Source organism: Excalfactoria chinensis, chromosome 1 (genome assembly GCF_039878825.1).
Source record: "Excalfactoria chinensis isolate bCotChi1 chromosome 1, bCotChi1.hap2, whole genome shotgun sequence".
Taxonomy (NCBI): domain Eukaryota; kingdom Metazoa; phylum Chordata; class Aves; order Galliformes; family Phasianidae; genus Excalfactoria; species Excalfactoria chinensis.
The window spans coordinates 33,629,533-33,646,294 of record NC_092825.1 but is presented as its reverse complement, the minus strand read 5'-3'; the positions used below and the strand labels follow the sequence as shown (position 1 = coordinate 33,646,294).

The 16,762-nt window shown below is 45.5% G+C and overlaps 2 protein-coding genes across 2 annotated transcripts; one reads left to right on the top strand and one right to left on the bottom strand.

Annotated features, from left to right (window-relative positions):
* The first annotated feature begins 2,980 nt into the window (after positions 1-2,980).
* On the top strand, positions 2,981-3,811 carry LRRC10 (leucine rich repeat containing 10). Its single transcript, XM_072329891.1, has one exon. The coding sequence runs from the start codon at positions 2,981-2,983 to the stop codon at positions 3,809-3,811; it is 831 nt and encodes a 276-aa protein (XP_072185992.1).
* Positions 3,812-5,693: 1,882 nt separating this feature from the next.
* CCT2 (chaperonin containing TCP1 subunit 2) lies at positions 5,694-16,639 on the bottom strand. Its single transcript, XM_072357577.1, has 16 exons — positions 16,501-16,639; positions 15,865-15,939; positions 15,391-15,456; positions 14,414-14,525; positions 13,900-13,976; positions 12,796-12,908; positions 11,845-12,047; positions 11,572-11,672; positions 11,357-11,484; positions 9,857-9,960; positions 8,501-8,620; positions 8,251-8,379; positions 8,057-8,160; positions 7,153-7,252; positions 6,658-6,799; positions 5,694-6,010 (listed from the first exon to the last, which is right to left on the bottom strand). The coding sequence occupies exons 1-16, from the start codon at positions 16,501-16,503 to the stop codon at positions 5,980-5,982; spliced, it is 1,608 nt and encodes a 535-aa protein (XP_072213678.1). The 5' UTR covers positions 16,504-16,639; the 3' UTR covers positions 5,694-5,979.
* Between the last annotated feature and the right edge of the window lie 123 nt (positions 16,640-16,762).

Here is a 16,762-nt window from a genome sequence, read left to right as displayed (position 1 = left end):
GGAGCTGCCTGCTTCCCTCTGCATAAGCTATTTTTCAAGCCTGCTTTAATGACAAGAAGGCTAGGAGTGTCAAAGGCAGAGAGAGAAGACAGAACACACAACTGACTCACTTCTACATGGAGCAGGTCTGAGCACATGGGTGCTTGGTTGGCTGGTGAAAAGCCATCCTCTAACAGCTGAAGATGAATCCCCTATTTACACAAGAGCTCTGACACAGATATAATTATGATTGCCATCCAAAAAAAAAATAAAATAAAATACAAATGGGTCTTAAAAGTAAAAAAGATGACAACGCAATAAACAGCCAGTAGTTTGCTTGGCTAAGGCTACTTTGATCCGGAGCTCTGTTGTCGGAGCAGCTCACTTGGACTGACTTCCCCACTGTTCCCGGCTGCTCCCACCCCACCTGGCACCAGAGCTTACCTCAGACTGGCAGGAAAGCAATGGTATTAAAAAGAGAGTGATGTGATGGAGAGCAAGGAGCTGCCCACCAACCCCCTGGGAGGGGGCTTAGCACCCAGCCTGCTCCCTTATGGGACTTTTTGAGCCTTTGGAACCTGAAAGCACATGAGAAAGAGTGAATGACAAAACCAGGCCAAGATAAGGAGCCATCACCTGCTCTAGGGGTGATCTTCCAATGAAGAAAAAAGAACTAATGTACAACATGTGTGAGTGAAGAAGGGATCTGAATGCCAGCCATAGGTTTAAAATAAACCTGGATCAAATGATTTGCAGCAATTAGTGCGGACATTTCTCAAAGCTGTCCCTTCCAGCCTCTTGCTTTAATACAGCAGGCTGACCAAAGAGAGGACTTTACAATGTAGAGCCCTCAGAAAGCAGCAGCACTGCTCACAAAGCAGCCCCGCACCCTCCATGCACAGTAGAGCCCTCTGCTGCAGCACTGTCACTTTGACAGGAGCAAGGCAACGGCTGTGCTGAGCACCTTTATCGCTTGAACTTTTCCTCAAATGCCACGAATGCTTCTGGGCAGCCACTAATGCTCATGTTGTAGGGCACGAGGAGCAGCTCCAGAGATGCAAAGTGACTTCCAGAGCACTGCAGTGGGTCTGCAGAGGGGACCATCTCTGCCTCATGCCCTCCATTGAGTCTGTGATTCTCAGAAGGTCCAGAATCGTTCATTTTATCACAAATGCAGGCATTTATTATCCCACTACATGACGGTTATTTTCCCCAAGCACTGATCTCACACTGTGTTCCAAACAGACCTTTGCTGAAGCCAACGGAGGTACAAAATGCAGCAATAAAAGGTCACTGTGACTTTTTTTGATAAGCTGGAATAATGATTAAGCTACAATGCAGAAAATCCCAAAGAAATAGTTTTCTGAAGCTTAAAAGATTCATTAAGTAGGAATAACTCAAGTAGAAAAACACATCTACATAAATGTGTCTATAGGCATAGCATATATTGCGTATTTCTCCCCATATGGCTTATTAAGAAAACTGTATCTAAATCACATTATTGACAGCTTCTCATCTATAAGCTGCTATACTGTGTGACCAGCAGGTCTCAGACAGGATTTGCCTATGGAACGTGTCTTTGTTATGGGTGTCAATTTGACCCCTCAGCCCGCAGTATTTGTACCAGACACCTTTGCAGGTGGTCACACAGGGAGTCCCTGTTCCCCAGCTCCATGTTCCACCTGGCTCCTCAGCACCAGTGCTATGGCATCAGGCTGTAGCACTCACTGCTCTCCATCCCCAGCTGCCCTCTGTGCTGCACTCCTGCAAACCTCCATACACTTTGTGCCATTGCTTCTGCACAGCTCAGACCCCAGGAAACTATACCCTATACCCAACCGTATATACCTCCGTATCACCAGATCTAACATATAACTGCAGATCGTGAGGCCACCTAACCTGTTTGGCATTGCTTTTCTCTCAGCCTCCCGTTTGCCCTGCCTTTTGGTTTTCCAAGGACACACGGCTCCCGGCACTCACGTCTGTGTGTTGTGTAGCACCTGACCCCCAGAAAGAGACTGCAAGTTGCCTGAAGAAAACAGCCTCCCCGAAGTAAGGTAAGTGTGGAAAATGGCAGTGCTGGGCCGGCTGCTTCCCTGCCTCACGCAGCTCTGGGAGGTACAGCACAGCCATGGCCTGGTGTACACACACCCACAACTGCTTCCCACCGGGTCTCAGTCCAGAAACAGCCATCACAGGGTTGGAAGATGGCAGGAGAGCAGCCTTGGGCTGGCTGTGACCGTGTGTGTGGAGCTGGGATTCCGGCAAGATGCAAAGCAGAACCCAATGAGAAAGCCCTGCATGGCTCGGGGTGCCAGGGGCTGTAGTAAACGTGGCGGCATTAGAACATAAACACCGGAGCAGCTAAAGATAGTTGCTTGCCAAGGCTTTGTGTGAAAGGTTCCAGATAAGTTACTGGGTGGCAAGTTACACTGTTCAACTCTGTACTTGGCACCTTGTAAGGCAAGTCCATAAAAGCGGCCCCTCGTCTGCAAAGTCGGTCACGTCCTGACAGGTATTGCAAACAGCAGCTCCATCACAGCCAACATTTCTGCTGAAAATTTAATTAACGGTGTAGCTGAAAAATTCATTCTTCTGTAGTGTTTCCTTTGTGCAGCCAACCCCCAGCCCCGTGCCAGCTGCACAGACCGCACCGCCACAGCGCATCCAGGGGACACTGAAGCAGCGGTTTGATTGCGGCCGGAGGGCAGGGGAGGTGTGCAGGCCATGGGGGAGGGAGGATGGCTGCTGGGGAGCGGAGGGGCGGCAAGCACTGTGGGGCTGGAAGAGGCCTGTGCTGCAGGTCACCACGTCTGCAGCCATCACCAAACACTCGTTCCATTATCAGGAACATTTCAGAGCTCTTGAGATTAGTGGCCGGTGCCATGTAAACAGAGCCTTATATTGGGCAGACGGAGTTACCACCAGGCCAGCTCGCAACGGGAGGAAGCCAAGGCCAGCTGGCTCCGGCCCTCGGTCTCCAAAGGAAGAAGGACTCGAGATGGGCAACAGTCTGAAAGCCATCGTCGCTTTTGTGCCCTCCGATGAGTGCCAGAAGTACCTCCTGGAGGACCTGGAGGAGATGCCCGTGGACAGAATGGTGGACCTGAGCGGCAGGCAGCTGCGGAGGCTGCCCCTGCACATCTGCTCCTTCAGGGAACTGGTCAAGCTGTACCTGAGCAACAACAACCTGACACAACTCCCTCCTGAGCTGGAGCAGCTGCAGAACCTGCAGATTCTGGCACTGGACTTCAACAACTTTCGAGCACTGCCGCTGGCCGTGTGTGCGCTGAAGCAGCTCTGCATCCTCTACCTGGGCAACAACAAGCTCTGCAGCCTGCCCCTCGAGCTGCGGCTCCTGCAGAACCTCAGGACCCTCTGGATCGAGTCCAACTGCCTGCAGCAGCTGCCCGAGGTGGTGTGTGAGCTCAGCCTGCTCAAGACGCTGCACGCTGGCTCCAACGCGCTACGCACGCTGCCCGCCCGCCTGCGGGGCCTGCGTGAGCTGCGTTCCATCTGGCTCTCAGGCAACTTGCTGGCTGAGTTCCCCTCCGTGCTCCTTCACATGCCTTCTCTCGAGGTGATCGACGTGGACCGCAACTCCATCCGTTTCTTCCCCAGCCTGGCCCACATGCACGGCCTCAAGCTGGTGATCTACGACCACAACCCGTGCCGCAATGCCCCCAAGGTGGCCAAGGGGGTGCGCAGGGTGGGGAGGTGGTCGGAGGAGAGCCCTGAGCCCCGCAAGCGCTCCGGGGCTGTGATTGAAATCTCACTCAGTGAGATACCATCACCACCTCCCGCCACCAAAGCTGAGCCAGAAGACTGCTGAGCTCTGCCGGCCCAAAGCACAACAGAGGAAACAACATGCAGCAGAGAGCTCTGCTCTTACAGCTGCCATCTTCTTCCCGGAAGATCTGTGACCACTCTGGTTTTGTGTTCGTCAAGTAGCAGTTAGAATGATGCTGAGTGCAGCTGGATGTGGTTCTGCTGGTTCTTGCGCCTGTAAGTTCTGCCTTAGGGGCAGCTGCGTGCTGAGGTTTGATGCAGTAGCAAAGAAAACCAAAGCTCTGGCTACAATGGGAGAACCACAGCTGCAGCAAAGGGAACCCTGCATGTGGAACCAGAGGGCTGGGAGCCCACCTCTCCAGGATCATTCAGGAGCTGTAGCTGAGGCAAGCCTATGGACTGTCCAGCCCGATATAGCTCCAGCTTGCCAAACTCAGACCTCATCAGATTCCCTTGGAAACGCACAGAACTTCTGCAGTGTGTTTTGCTTTGATTGTATAGCACAGAACAGTGATGCAGTTTCAACGTGACTTGACATTTAGCTTTTGATTCCACAGCAGGTTACTGGAAGGCAGCCCTCTCCCACAGCAGGCAGCAGCGCCGGCTGGCTGCCCCTGAATCCTTGGAGCCAGCGCTGGTTTGTGACTGCTTAACAGCAATCTCAGAACGTTCTCTGAAAATATATATAGACTCCGCTCACACTTGCTGGCTTGTTAAACCAAGTCTGCATTTGGATCTGGCTGGCACCTACCTAAGTGTACTTGTTATATTCATTACATTAAATAAAGCGTTCCGGTCTCATTGAACTATCTTACTTTGTAACTCACTGAGCCCTCCCTTTCCCCAGCCCTTACCCAAACATTTTCCAGCAAGCTATTTCTTTGTACAAACAGGACAAGAATTGGGGGCTTTAACTCAACATCCGACGTTTTGTTTCCTACAGAACTACCTTGGCGCTGTTTATTGGGGTGGTGGGGAATACGTGCTTTCACCTGCTTCTTGAAGGCTTGCATTAAGGCAGCACTATCACTGCAGTCATTTGAAGCCCGTTTGGATTTGGAGGAGCATTCTGTGAGTACATCCCCTTCATTTCAGGAAGAAAAACCATTTGCACAGAGAAGACACCTTCCTGATCTCTGCTTTGGCAGACAGCCCCTGTCATTTGTCAAGGTGCGGCGTTACTCTGGGAAGGGCCGGATGGGTCAGGGAGCCCAGCCAGCTCCTCTCTGCAGGCTGCCGTGCAGACGGGGCGCCGCCACTCGTCCCTATTGAGAATCGCCACCAAACCCTCCGTGAAGGCTGCAGTAGGAATCACAGGCTTCATTGCTGCTGCAGTTCCTGGTGAAGGCACTGGTGTAACAAGGAAAAGCATTTACACCTTTGCACCAACTAATGAAATAGGAAGGAATGCACAGTTCACAACAGAAACGGGGCTAAAAAAGGGGGGGGGGAAAGGGAAAGCAACGCAGTGTGGCACAATTCCCCAACTGCCCTAAGTTTAATAATAGATACGTACAAAGACAGACAGCCTCTGTCTATAACCTAACACATGCAGGCAATCCAGCACGTTGCTACTTCTTCCCAACTGAAGCGTCCTACGTTAAACTTGCAGTGCAATTTAAGGTACTCTTATGGGCACTGACTAAAATCCCTCTTCAGCTTTTTGTCTTCTTAGCATCAGAAAACAAACAGCACTCCACTGTCACTAGAAAAGGATAACCACATGAGAGCCTATTTCTTAGGTTCCGATTCCAAGCCTATCCAGCTTATAAAAAATGAACAGAGTCATCCTAAAGAAGCTGATGGCGCACACAGCAGTGTGAGAGCACAACCCCAGCCTTAGCTGATCTTTCACTTCAAAGTATCCTAAGTGTGCGTGAGGACAGGAAACACAAAGACCAACACAAAGACCAACACAACACTGATAAACTTTGTTTCACTTTTTATTTCTGTGTATCTTAAGTGGAACGTGGAAAGGAACAGAAGCTGTACGGTGTATAAAGCCCGTGTTTTATGTGGAAGGGAATCTTACCCACAACACACATAAACCAAAATAAGTTAAAAAGAAGCTGGAGACAGTTTCTTCTTGCCATTGCCGATGGAGCTGCTCATCTTAAGCTTCTGTTCCGTAAGCTCACAAAAACTAAATCATTAAAAAAAAGGATGACTAAGTGAGATCTGGTCCACGCAGTCTCCGGTACCAGGAGAAGTTTAACAAGGGCGATGGTCTGGTACGCGTTTTCTGGGGAGAAAAAGAAAGATCAGAAAGCTTTCCCCTATGCTGAGGCTGACCAACCTACCCCCCCCTCCTGCCTTTGTTTTTCCACTGATGTTTTGCATTCAGTGCCAGTTTCATCTCACAGCTTTGAGATGGCAGTGCCTTTTGTGCTAAGGCACAAGCTTCGGTCATAGCAAGAAAGAACTGCGAGTCATAAACCAGTGCAAACTACCTCACAGGGGCAGGATAACCTGCCTAGAAGTAAGATTTCTTCCCATGCTTTGTAACATAACACAATGTTGTTCTAGGTGCACATTCTATTCCAGAAGCAGCTGCACATTTAACTGCGCATTCTCCTAAAAGAAAAGCCCCTTACATTGTGGTCAGCCACTTGTGCAGATGTTTTAGCACTCTAAGAGCCATATGAGCAGATGGTGCCTTCAGATTAAGCAGATATTTCTCAGGAACGCAATGCTGAGTGCACTGATGGCTCTAACGGCCTGTTCGTATTGCTCATACAAAAATAATCATATGAAACAAGCGTTGGCACATCAGATGTCAGCCTTCATCTCAAAGAGTTTCAGAATGAGACTTTTTCTGCAGTCACTCTTCCTTGGAAGGAGGCTACTTCATACTACTATAGCTGACCAATGCAGACATCCTAGTTATACCTTGGAGCTGCTTTAATGATGTCATCTACACGAAGAATCATTTCCGCTGCTTCAGCTGCACTCAGCAGAACTTGTCTCTTGACTTGGAAACTTTCTGTTACTCCCAGCACTGCCATGTCTCCAATGGTACCCTCCTTCATATCTGAAAGAAAACACAGGTTCAGAAGTGCTTTGTTTTGTGTCTGGGCTTTTCCCTTCCCTTGCTTACTTGGAAGGAAATTACCAGAAGCAGACAACCCAACAGTTTACCTGTTCAAACGAACTATACTGGCAGTAGGGGAGGTATTAAGTAAAGCAATTCACATCAAGGTCCCTCCTTTAAGTTCAAAATTCCTCTCCAGTTATTATCATTTTTACATCACTGCACTTACTGTGGCATCAACATACTCGGTTCTTCCAGCGGAGTTTATCAGTGACAAACACGTTCACTAAGTCTAACCCTCCTCCCCCCCCACTCAAACACCAATCCAAGAGAAATAACATCAAGCTCTTTACCAAGTCCGTAAGTTGTCTTCCCTTCACTGTGAGCAGCTCTGAGCTGAGCAACCAAGTCTGCACTGTCATAGCCAGCGTTATCAGCTATTATTGTTGGGATCTAGGCAGAAAAACACAAGTTGGTTTTAATTAACACATGGACTGATTCCTATAGTTAAAAACATCACCCACTTCAACACTGCCATCTGACTATTCAGTTTCAAGAAGAGCAGCTAATCAAAAATATTATGTTATCTGTTATGTTGATCAAAAAATAGAACAAAACAATCCCACCACCCTTTTGTTTAAAGCTGTAAGTCAAGAGCTGAGAGGACAGAAGTGCATTAGCAGATTTGTCACCTTGTTATACATGGACAGAAAGAAACATGTCTCTGTTCATCACTTCAAACTCCAACTGGAGGATGTAAGAACACAGCTTACTGCTCAGCACCAACCACCAGATCAGTGTTTACAAACCCTGCACGAGCTGACAGAAGAGATAACACCAAGTCTTACTTGGCTCTTTACTGTTTTGCTTTCAGAGAGATGCTTCACAGTCTAATTCCCTAAGGAGGGGTTTTCCTGATTTAAAATAGAGCAATCAGAAGGCAACCCGTCCCCACACTGAGTGTCTGTTAACACCATCATATTCTATTAAACTTGTTTTCTTGTGGTACTCCAATTCCTACTAAGACGCAGCCTCCAGCAGAAGTCTAGAAACTTCTGGATAGCACTAGAGCACAAATACAATCAAACTGAATACAAGGGCTTTTGGAGAAACAGTAATTTTTCATCCAAGATACATTACTGTATCTTAGAAAGTTAGAAGTTGGACAGAGAAGCAACTGTCTGATATCCAAAGTCAATAAACCAACGAGCTCTCGCAGCTTTACATTAATCCAGCACTCTGACTAACCAGACTTACCATTCGTAAAGCCTTAGCAAAGGACTCCATTGCAACAGATTCTTTGCCAGGAGTTCTCATAGCAAGTTCTGCAACAGCATTAGCCATCAGCATCTCGGAACAACCTGTACATTGAAGACACATAGGTGTTTTATACACGAGTTGAATAGTAATACAAAATGTGTACCATGCCCATAGTAAAGAGAATTTAATACCTCCACCATAAACAGTTCTAGTGTCCTTCACAGTCTGGGCAAGAACACAGAGAGCATCGTGCAAAGACCTCTCAGCTTCATCTAGAATTTGTTGCGTCGCTCCACGCAGAACTATGGTACAGGCTTCACCTACAAAGTTCAAATGCAGGAAGATTTAAAACAAACAAACAATAACAGCAAGATGAGAGCATGGCACGAGATGACGATATCATATAACACTGCAGTGTGACATCCCTGTTAAAACACTCACCCATTGCCACACCAGAGAAATGAATGAGTTTATCTTCTCCAATCATGACTTCTTCAATCAGCTTGCAACTGCCTAGCTTTACTAGCTCGGGGTGATCAAAGGTTGATGCAATTTCACCACCTACAAATGAAAGGTTACATGAAGTCAAAAAGCATTCTCAGTTCTAGCCAAGACCAAAAAAAGAAAAGAAAACAAATCCACATAACCGCACATAGGAACAAATTCAATGTAACAATATTGATAAGCCAATTTTTTCTGATGTCAGTGTATGTACCAGAAGCCTTCTACTGACGTTGGTAAACCCTTAAAATGTCAGCGTTTTGTGCCAGAAGAACTACAATAGCTCTATAGAAATCATTCACATGCATTCATTCTCACATTCACATACACTCTATTAGTCCGCATTAGTTCACAGCACTGCTTTAGTTGTAGCTACAAAGGAAGAGGAAATTTATAGTACAGTATGCATTTATGCTCTATGATTTGATCCAGTGTGGTCCATCGCTGTCCACTTGTTCTGTCTATAAAATCTGAATTTCTTCCATAATAAAGCTTCTCATTGCATCAAGGTGCCTACAGACAGCTGCACGCAACTGCAGTTTTATTAATGACTAAAGCAGGCAGTAAATGTTGTCTCTGCAAAACAAACTTTCCATTTCCCTGATCAGTGACCACTACTGAAAATATCCTGATTGTTCACAATATTTCAAGTCCATATTAAGCTGATGACTCAGGCCCACATTTTTAACATCGGATGCCCCTTTACTCTTCTGTTATTACAGTAAAACATACATTTATAACAAGGCGGTATTAATTGGAGGATTTATCATTCTGCACTTCCCATGGTTGAAGTATCTTTTCCCTAGAAAACAAACTTTTCTAATGCTTATCAAGCACGGACTTAATCTGAAGTATCTTTAAAATACAAAAGACAATTTAACCAGTCCATATTTCTATTTTTCACTTAGTATCATCACCCTTTTCTCAGGGTTGGTAGAGAAAACATCTTTACACCATTATGAAGGAAAGATTCGGAATCAACCATTTTACAACAGAAACGTTACATACTGAGAACAGAAACTGGGTGCTCTTTCAATAGCAGATAACTGAGTGCCAGTAAATCCACGACTTAGTTTTAAAGTTACTGATGGTTAATTTCATAGCCCTCCATACCTGTCTGTAGGCAAGCTGTGTAAAATAAAGCTTATGCTAAATACTTTTCAAATTCACAGATCTCCCTAATAGCTCATAGGAAGTAAAAGCTAGGTTATCAGTCACTGACATTTACTGAAGATCAAACGCTGCCCTCCATGCATCGCACAGTAAGGCAGTCTAACAGTAAGGCAGCCTACGTACCTGTAACGAGAGCCAGACGCTCCACACCAGCGAAGTCTGCATGTTCAATAGCCATGACACCAGCAGCCCCAAAAAGCTGCTCAGGGTAGTTGTAGATGAGCTGTCTGCAATGAAAGCAAGGGCACAACTTCTAATTACAAACAGACATTTTGAAAGATTCTAAACCCTTTGTTACTCTGGTACCAAAGGACAGTCAGTTCTTAGCAGCATGGATGTAGATTTCTGAAAGCTAAAGAACAGCTGTATGTGAGGCCCCAGCCATCCAAAGTTACACTCACACAGAAGCAAGCAAACAGCAGTGACGGGGAAAGAAAGAAAAGCTACAAGAATTCAAACTACAATAGTTCTGAATACATTGCCTCTGCGGACACAATATCACCAATGCTTTGAATTCCAAGTCCTTTGATTCTAGGTGCTTGACAGAAGCTTAGTTGCCAATTCTATAGTAAGGTGTACAAGAACAACGTGGAAAGGACTTTCTTTAATTCCTTACCAACACAAAATCCCAGCAGTACACAACTCTGTGGGCACAGTACCTGGCCAGTCTTTTAACACATCCAGATAGAAGACTACAGAGAATATTATGTGCTTCTTTATTTATACTTATTCTCCTCTCTCCAAAGCAGGGTCAACAACCAAATTATTTTCCCTTCCAAATCAGAGAAGGAGTGCTATAGAAATTCAGAAGCTGGGAGACGTCACCTCATGAAAATAGATACTTATAGTCTATCTTCAAAAGAGACAAATGGCATTTCTGGTTACATACAGAGAAGAGTCTTCCTGCTCTAGACCAATATTGCCTTGATCCATCACACATCTCCTCGGTGGTACTTAAGTGGCAAACATATCAGATGTGGAAGAGATCTACAACATGGCTATAAGCAGAAATCAACTGTATCAGTGAGTAAAGACTTAATATATTGTCACCTCAGTCAGAATATCATTAGCCCGGCTACAGTGACTGATCACTACCTGAACTTCTCAGGACAGCCACCACCTGTCTTAGAGGCACACTGCATAACCACAGGAGGTTGAGAAATCTTTATTACTTTGAAGCATTCTTCCATCAATCCACTCACTGGAGTCCAGACTCTAAAACTCTATACATCTGTACCAGGTATATCAGACAGACCACTCATTATACCTACACTTGAACACAATGAACATGACACAAATCTATGGACCTGAGTCTTTTCACCTGTCACTGGTTACTACAAAACCACAACAACGCTACTTTGACTGCCTGGGCTTAGATACGAATCCCTAATTACGAACAGCCAAGAAGCAGGACAACAGTATACAGGATGTAGGGGGGGGAGGGGGAAGAAAGGTGCAGAGGAAACAACACTAGCCTCACTGAAGTGAATCAACTAAGCATTAGTTAACATCAACTACTTTGACTGGTATAGGTTTAAATAATATTCTTCATACACAGAGTATTAAAACCTCACCACTTTGTGTTTGCATTATACACCCTACCTTTTTTCCATGAAAACATACCTGTTAATAAAGCAGTTTATTCCATGCTTAAGTATGCGCTCTACTTTCTCCTTCATTTTTTCCTTTTCTGCCTGTTCTATTTCTGCAACCTTTGCTGTAGAGTCCACTCTAACACGAGAGCCAAAAATCTAAATTAAAGAGAACAAGGAGTTCAGCCTGAACAGTTAACTCTGCTTATGAAAATAATTGTTTCAAAACAGTAGTTCCATACGTACCTTAATCTTATCTGTATCCATACCAGTATTTGCAATGAGAATCTTTGCATTCTCAATTCTTTTTGGCTGGTTTACACCAATCTTCTTGTCAAGCAAAAAGCCTGTAGTAATAGAAGATTTTTTTAAAGACTTCAAATAAAGAAAGGACAACAGTCCATTTATATTACTGCAAAAATAAAAGTCTTGTACTTTACAATTCAGTTTCCCATAGCAACGTGTAACTTTTAAGTTTCATTTCTTAAGCACGATTACAGCCAAGATACAAACACTTACCTTCATCTAAGTAAGAATCAGCCAAACTTCCACCAAGCTTCTTAATGATGTGGATAGCTTCCAAGTTCCCAGAACCCTTCAATCTAAGAACAGCTTCTACAGCTAGCTTGACAAAGTGATCTTTATGATGAGTAAGTAATTTTGATGAGAGAGTTGTTCCTGCAATGTTCATCAAGTCTTCACGGAACTTCACTTCATCATCACTACAATAAAGGAAGCACAGCTACTTTAGTAGGTCTCAATCTGGCAGCCTTGAGTATCACTAGGCTACCACTATCATGATAGTGTTTGTTGTCCTTTCTTTTACAACATCAATTCAGCCTTACAGTAATTACCTGCATTTTGCTATTTTGATCAGGGACCACGATAGCATGTACTCTATCAGCAACCTGTATATCGTGATGACATCCAAGATTTTTGGCTATGTAACATGGTACAACATTTAAACCTACACTGGTAACTAGAAATGGATGCTGCTTCTTTCTACATCAAGGCTTTAAATATGTATATATACGTATATATATTTCACTGTCCTTGTACTATTTGTACAGTCACTGGACTGGTATTCTATGGTGTGTAATTTCACTACAAGAATATGTTAGACTGATTAACAACAAAAACTTGGCACCTGCTTAGAAAAGCTTGTGCTGTCAGGTAAAGAATTCAAAGATACTTAAAATCAGAGCAAGAGATCTGAAATAACGACTCAGACTTTTGTCCTATGGAGAGAATTACTGTTCATTTTCTGTTTCTGAATACCACAAGCAATTTTCAGTAGTCTTACAAAGCTTCTACAGTTCACCAGACTCAAAAGTAGTCTCTTCCACTCAAGTGTTCATTTATTCTGTTTCTTTCAAACAGCAAATAATTTCCCAGCATTCTATAATTCTCACTGATAAGTTTCAATGTCAAATAGTTTATAAGGAGCTCCTGCAACTATGCATTACTAACCCATGATCCACAGCTGCTTTCAAGAGTGCCTCTCTCGAAGCTTTTGTGGCTGCCCTCCAACCTGCAATGATGGTCTGAGGATGAATCTTCTTTGAAATCAGTAACTCTGCCTCCTATTTGAATAAAATTAATCATTAGCTTTCTTAAACAGAACATTTACATTAACTAGGAAAGATATTTCGGAGTAGTCTGAAGATTCGGAATGCCAGCAAAAGCATCAGAACTATAAAAATAAAGTGAAGACCTGAGTGAGGGAGAACATCCTAGGCACTTTTCCAGTCCTCCATCCCCCCTCCAATCCAGGCAAATATGACTTGCCCTTGGAATTAAGTAACAAAACTAATTCTAATATGAATAGCAACCAGACACATGCATCAAAATAGCCAGCTCTCACTTGATGTTACACACTGGTTCCTTGTTCATTTAAACCTGTAACTGAAGGTGCAGTGGGGGCCCAGAGGAGAGCAAGGAACCCTCAAACTCCCTTTTGCAAGGAAGTTGGCAAACTGACACACCATTTCTCAGATGCTCCTAATCTCAGATCCACAAACTATGACCATTAGATTCCCCAGTAGAGCTTGAGTTCTTCATATCTAGCACCTATTTCATAGTGACTTCAAGTACAGTGTTTGGTAATCTTCAATATGCAGTGTTTAAAAGAAATGTTACAAATTCAGGTCTTGTGCACACAACAACAGAACTCAACAAGGCTGGTTTATCCCCTCCTGGACATTGTGGGAGAGGATTTCAAAGGAGACTCACATTGCATGCACTGCTCAATGCAAAATCCAGAAACTGGCCTACGACACAAAAATACTTTCATGTTTCACTTGTAAAATGAAAGGAGGAGAAAGTATTTTTTAAAGAAATGTACCAAATCAAAATACTTGTGAATTTATGCATTATACAGACTACATAAAAATACATTTTAAAAAATACAGGAAGACGGTATGTGAGGGTTTTTTCCTACCAGTTTAATGGCAATGGGGCAAAGTATTCCTATCCTTTGGGAGCCCACTTCATAAGCATCAACAGCACATCTCCTACTGACATCCCAGAACTACACAGCCTATATAAAACCATTTAAAAACGTTAATACATCACCCTCAGTAACTCAGCTGCCAACACTGTGACAGACGTAGTTCCATCACCGACTTCATCATCTTGAACCTTTGACATATCTAAAAGAAAGCCACTGCATTAATGCTTGGATCCAAAACAAACCGAACACCCCTAGCAGCTATCATCTTCAGCATTTTTATCTCACATCATTCTAAGGAAGAAAAAAGAGGCTGTCAAACTGTAACTCAGAGAGAAACCCAAGATGCAAATCAAACACAGCATCATCCTTCAAATTCCCCATCTTCGTTTGCAACACAGACCTGTTCTAGCCTGTCAGTGGTCAAGAGCCATCCCCCTCTCAACGTGTGCCTAAAGATCATGATCAAAATGAAGTAAGGCCAGACAGATGCTCTCAAGTATAGATAAGCAATATCGCAGAATGTGTCAATTTTTCACACTGTGTAGAATATTTTTCTATGAAGAAGTTACAACTACATAAGAAAGTTACAAGTGAAGAAACTCCATCTATGACAATGACAATTTGTTAGAAACTCACCAACCAAGACCTTGGCAGCTGGGTTGTCAACTCCAATAGCTTTCAGGATGGTTGCACCATCATTGGTCACTGTCACCGTGCTATCCCTCCCAGTACTTAGGAGAATCTTGTCCTGCACGATGCAAGAAATAGAACAGTTTGAAAAAGAACAGTAACTATTACAACTAAATTATCATACAATGGTACGAGTTAGAAGGGACCTTAAAAACCATCCAGTTCCAACCTCCTGCCGTGGGCTGGTTGCGACCCACCAGCTCAGGCTGCCCAGGGCCCCATCCAACCTGGCCCTGAACACCTCCAGGGATGGGGGTATCCACAGCTTCCCTGGACAGCTGTGCCAGGGCCTCTTTACCCTCAGAGTGAAGAATTTCCTCCTTACAACTAATCTAAACTTGCCCCCTTTCAGAGTAAAAATATTGCACCTTGTCCTATCACTGCACTCTACCCAGCTTTCCTGTAGGCCTCTTTACACACTGGAAGGCTGCACTGAGGTCTCCCTGGAGCCTTTGTGTCTCCAGGTTCAACAAGCCTAGCTCCTTCAGCCTGTCTTTGTAAGAGAGGTGCTCCAGCCCTCTCATCATCCTTGTGGCCTCTACTGGACCCACTCCAATAGCTCCATGCTTTTCTTGTGTCAGGCACCCCAACCCAGAGTACTGCAGGCATGCCCTCTTAAGAGAGAACAGGGGGGAGAATGCCCTCCCCGTCTCTGCTGATTACACTTCTTTTGATACAGCCCAGAATATGGTTGGCTTCCTGGACTACAAGCACACATTGCTGGCTCATATTTGGCTTTTCATTCAGCAATCTATCCAAGTCCTCCACAGGACTCCAGTCATTGCCCAGCCTGTGTTCATGTTTGGGATTGCCTTGACCAGGTGCAGAATCTTGCACTTGGCCTGATGAACCTCCATGAGGTTTGCATGGGTTAAAGCCTGAAATTAAGAGGTATGACCACTGAGGACTTGAAGCTATCTTACCATGCCTTTAGGTCCCAGAGTGCTCTTGACCAGGTCACCAATAGCAATTGCACCAACAAAGGATGACTGTAACAAAAACAAATATGCCTTAGGAAATTCTTTATTTCTGCTTTAAAGCAATAAGTAAGTGCTAGGCTCTAACTTCTAAGGGGACATCTTAACCAAACTCTTCTACAGGCAAACTCCTTCCAGCAGAATCTGGTTCCAAGCTTCTTAAGTGCTACAATTCAATTATGTATTCAGTTTTTGCAGTAAGCATAAAACAGAGCCAAAAGGCTTCCAAGGAATAAGAACCTCCTAAGCTGAGATACAAAAGAACACTGTTGATATGAACAAAACATTTCTACCTTCTGCAACAACAAAAGACGATACGAGACTACAGAAGCTCTACATCAGTACACATTGAAAGTAAAGTTAAAAGAATGACTATAATTACGCAGAGCATCATCAGTTCATCTGAGAGAACAAACTCACCAACCGAGCTGTTTCTGCTTTCTCTTCATCTGCCCCTGCCTTGAAAATGTTCACGGGAGCAAGGGAAATGGACGCCTGCAGCAGCGAGAGCAGAGAACACTCCTGGAGCTTTCACAAAACACTCTAAACACAAATCCCCAGCACTAGCAAGCTAAGCAATAGTTTTAATGCTGAAGTAATTCCTGTGTCACGCTTGGTTTCGATAACAAGTACATCAGTACTGAATAGATCCCGACTACGTGTTTGAAATCAATAGTGGGATCCGTTCACTGAGAGATTTCGTGAATTGCGCGGTGAAGAGATGGCGAGACAGACCGCATTTGCTGAAGGATCGAGACGGATCCCCCGCATTACACGACCAGATGCGTGCCGCCCTCCCCTCGCTCCCCAGGGCCGGCCCGTGACAGCGCCAAGGGCTGAGCGCCCACCCCGCACCCCCAACCCGGCAGCGCCCACCCGGCGCCGGGACCCGCCCGCGGCCTAACGGGCGCGCCTCGTGCGCGCTCTGGAACCTTCCAGGCCCAACCTCCTCCTCCACACGCCACGCGCGCCCCCCGCCGCTCCGCGCCGCCTTCTTTCCCTCTCCCCATCGGCTGGAAGCGCCGCGGGCGCGGTGCGGGGCCGGCCGCCGCTCACCATGCTGCCGCGGGACACCCAGCCGCCTCCGGTACGGGACGAGCGCGCACACCGCCGCCACAGCACCAGCGCACGGCGGAACTGCCGTCAGAGGAAGCGGCGGAGGTGCCGCGCGGCGCTCTGGGAGCTGCAGTCCGCCCCGCGGCGGGAGGCGGGAGCGGCCGATGTGGTGCGCGGGGCGGAGTGCTGTGACCGCATTGGATTCTGTCGTGTGCCTCAAGCTGCGCTGCTGGGAGCCTGGCAGCCGGCAGCGGGCTGAAGC

What these genes read in the sequence shown, in the direction of transcription:
- LRRC10 (XM_072329891.1), top strand. Translation starts at nt 2,981, where the DNA reads ATGGGCAACAGTCTGAAAGCCATCGTCGCTTTTGTGCCCTCCGATGAG.
- CCT2 (XM_072357577.1), bottom strand. An exon ending in AGCTGCCAAGGTCTTGGTTG is followed by an intron (nt 13,977 to 14,413) that starts GTGAGTTTCTAA and finishes GCTTTCTTTTAG; the next exon opens with ATATGTCAAAGGTTCAAGAT. An exon ending in TGGCAGCTGAGTTACTGAGG is followed by an intron (nt 12,909 to 13,899) that starts GTGATGTATTAA and finishes TTATTCAAATAG; the next exon opens with GAGGCAGAGTTACTGATTTC.